We start from the raw sequence: 2,099 nt of genomic DNA, 5'->3' as shown, positions 1-2,099 counted from the left end.
CTTCTCTGGGGGCCGCTAGCCCCCCTCCCTCGGGAGCCACCCCCTTCTTTGAGGGCCGCTAGCCCCCCTCCCTCCCAGGTGCACACCCTTCACTGAGCCCCTTGGGGCCTTTGTGGTGCTGTTGTCCCTCTATTCCTTCGCTGAGCTCCCACGAGACTGGGGGTGAGGAAAGGTTGTTACGCATTTGTATTCCAATGGCACCTGCTTTAGGTTTTGTCCAAACCCATAAAGAGCTGGTCCCTGCCCCTAAAAGTTACTAAGTAATCTGCCGAGCCTTTAGATATGATGCTGTCATTTACAGAATAAATGTCGTGCTGCTGATTGTATTCTGGTTTTTCTGGGAAATGGTGAGCAGTGCGCCTTGATATAGCTCCTCCTCACTCCGGCTGTTTACTGATGGCCAATATCTGACTCCCCTATATGTGAGATGATATTGGGGAAATGGAAACGGGCTCTTGAAAACTCACCAAACCAAAAATGACTTTCTCTGTTTCCAATAGGCCATTGAGGAAGAAGGGGGCGACCCTGATGAAATGCCAGTGGCTTCAGAAGTTAGCAATAAAAGAACACCAAAGAGAACTAGCAAAGGTACAAAACAGTTGACACTCCTGGTTCACAAGTAACTTGTGTCTACATAGTCTTGCTTTTCTTTCTTTTGTTAGTTTTCTCTAAGATTACTTGTAATTTTCTGTTTTTCGTTCCAGTTTCTGTTAATGTACAGCTGAAATCATGCTATCAACAACTTAAGCTTAGCACTGTTTCCTTGACCAATGAAGACAATTTAAAATTGTATTATGAGGTTCAAATATACCTTATGTTAGTACACCTTCAACCATAAAGTGGACATGGTCTTAAATTGCAAGTGTATTTTTAGTACTCATGACAGTGAATACAGGATTGTGCCCGGCATAGGAGAGACAGCTGCTCTGAAAGCCCCCTTAGCAGAGTTTGTGTTTTAGAAAGAAATTATGAGTAAACTATGTGGTTGCAAAACCTCAAAAATTGGCTTGGGGCATGCATTTTCTGAAATTGCTTGTAGCTCGTTTTTAAAATTTGACTAGATTTCAAGTTGTCACTTGAGTTTATATTGGGCCAGTTGTCTGTATATCCATTATGGTAGTACTTGAGAACCAGAAAGTGAAATTGACTATAACATTTATATCATCATAAGTTTGTCTAGTCACAGACATAGCTAAACATGATCCATGTCCTAAAGATCTTGATCCTGCAAAGTGATATCGTGGACTGGCTTGCAATATTGGGATCTAAATTATAAACTGATAATTGACTAATCTGTTTTTGAGATGAGCAGGACATAAATGGAAAAAGTGAAATATTACGATTCTGTTCATTATATTGACTTTTAAAATTTCTTTTTTAAAAATGTATCTTTATACTGTCCTTTTATTGAGGGGTATAGGGATGAGAGAATGATGTACGGAAATCTAAATAGTCACCTGTGGTATGACTGCACTGCAGCTGCTACAGCAGCATAGCTATGATGCTGCAGCAGTGCATAGTGTAGACACTTCCTACATCAATGGAAGGGTTTTTTTCTGTTGATGCCAATCCACCTCTCCGAGAGATGGTTGCTAGGTTAACCTGGCCATGTCTACGCTGGGGGTTAGGTTAACCTAACTACAGAGTTCAGGGTGTGAAATCTTGCACAGCCCCAAGTGACATAGCTAGGTTGACCTAAGTTTGAGTTGGAGAACCAGGCATTAGACACACTACACTTGTTCAAGTTGATGCCATTTAATGACATTGTAGTGGTAAATACAGTCCAGATTATCTGCAGCCTAGAATCAGGGTCTTAATGATTAATTTTTGGAACAAACTCAAGGTTGAATAGCTAATTTAGCAAAGAGGGTGTGTATTCTGAAGAACATATTGCTCTTAATCCTTTGAATAATGCTGTTTTCAGGGCGAAAACCAGAAGAAGGCATTGAAGACAATGGACTGGAGGAAAACTCTAGAGATGAACAGGTATGTGAAACCATGCTGAAGTTTAAAGAGTGTTGCTTTCAAGCCACAATGAATATAGAACTATTCTTTTCTTTTTACAGGAGGATATTGAAGCAAGTTTGGATAACTTGCAG

General features: G+C 40.7%; 1 protein-coding gene across 1 annotated transcript in view; it reads left to right on the top strand.

Moving 5' to 3' along the window:
• Positions 1 to 2,096, top strand: part of LOC113408764 (scaffold attachment factor B1-like) — a gene marked incomplete at its 3' end in the record, with an annotated part of 2,846 nt that extends 750 nt beyond the window's left edge. The window contains exons 2-4 of the mRNA XM_026662164.2: positions 501 to 588; positions 1,925 to 1,986; positions 2,067 to 2,096. Of these exons, the coding sequence (XP_026517949.1) occupies positions 501 to 588; positions 1,925 to 1,986; positions 2,067 to 2,096 (180 nt within the window). The remainder of the gene's footprint in view (positions 1 to 500; positions 589 to 1,924; positions 1,987 to 2,066) is intronic.
• Between the last annotated feature and the right edge of the window lie 3 nt (positions 2,097 to 2,099).

The sequence above is a fragment of the Terrapene carolina genome, unplaced genomic scaffold (genome assembly GCF_002925995.2).
Source record: "Terrapene carolina triunguis isolate 2854851 unplaced genomic scaffold, T_m_triunguis-2.0 Scaffold23691, whole genome shotgun sequence".
Lineage (NCBI taxonomy): Eukaryota > Metazoa > Chordata > Testudines > Emydidae > Terrapene > Terrapene triunguis.
The sequence above is the reverse complement of the archived record's forward strand: the minus strand, read 5'-3'. Positions and strand labels throughout refer to the sequence as shown.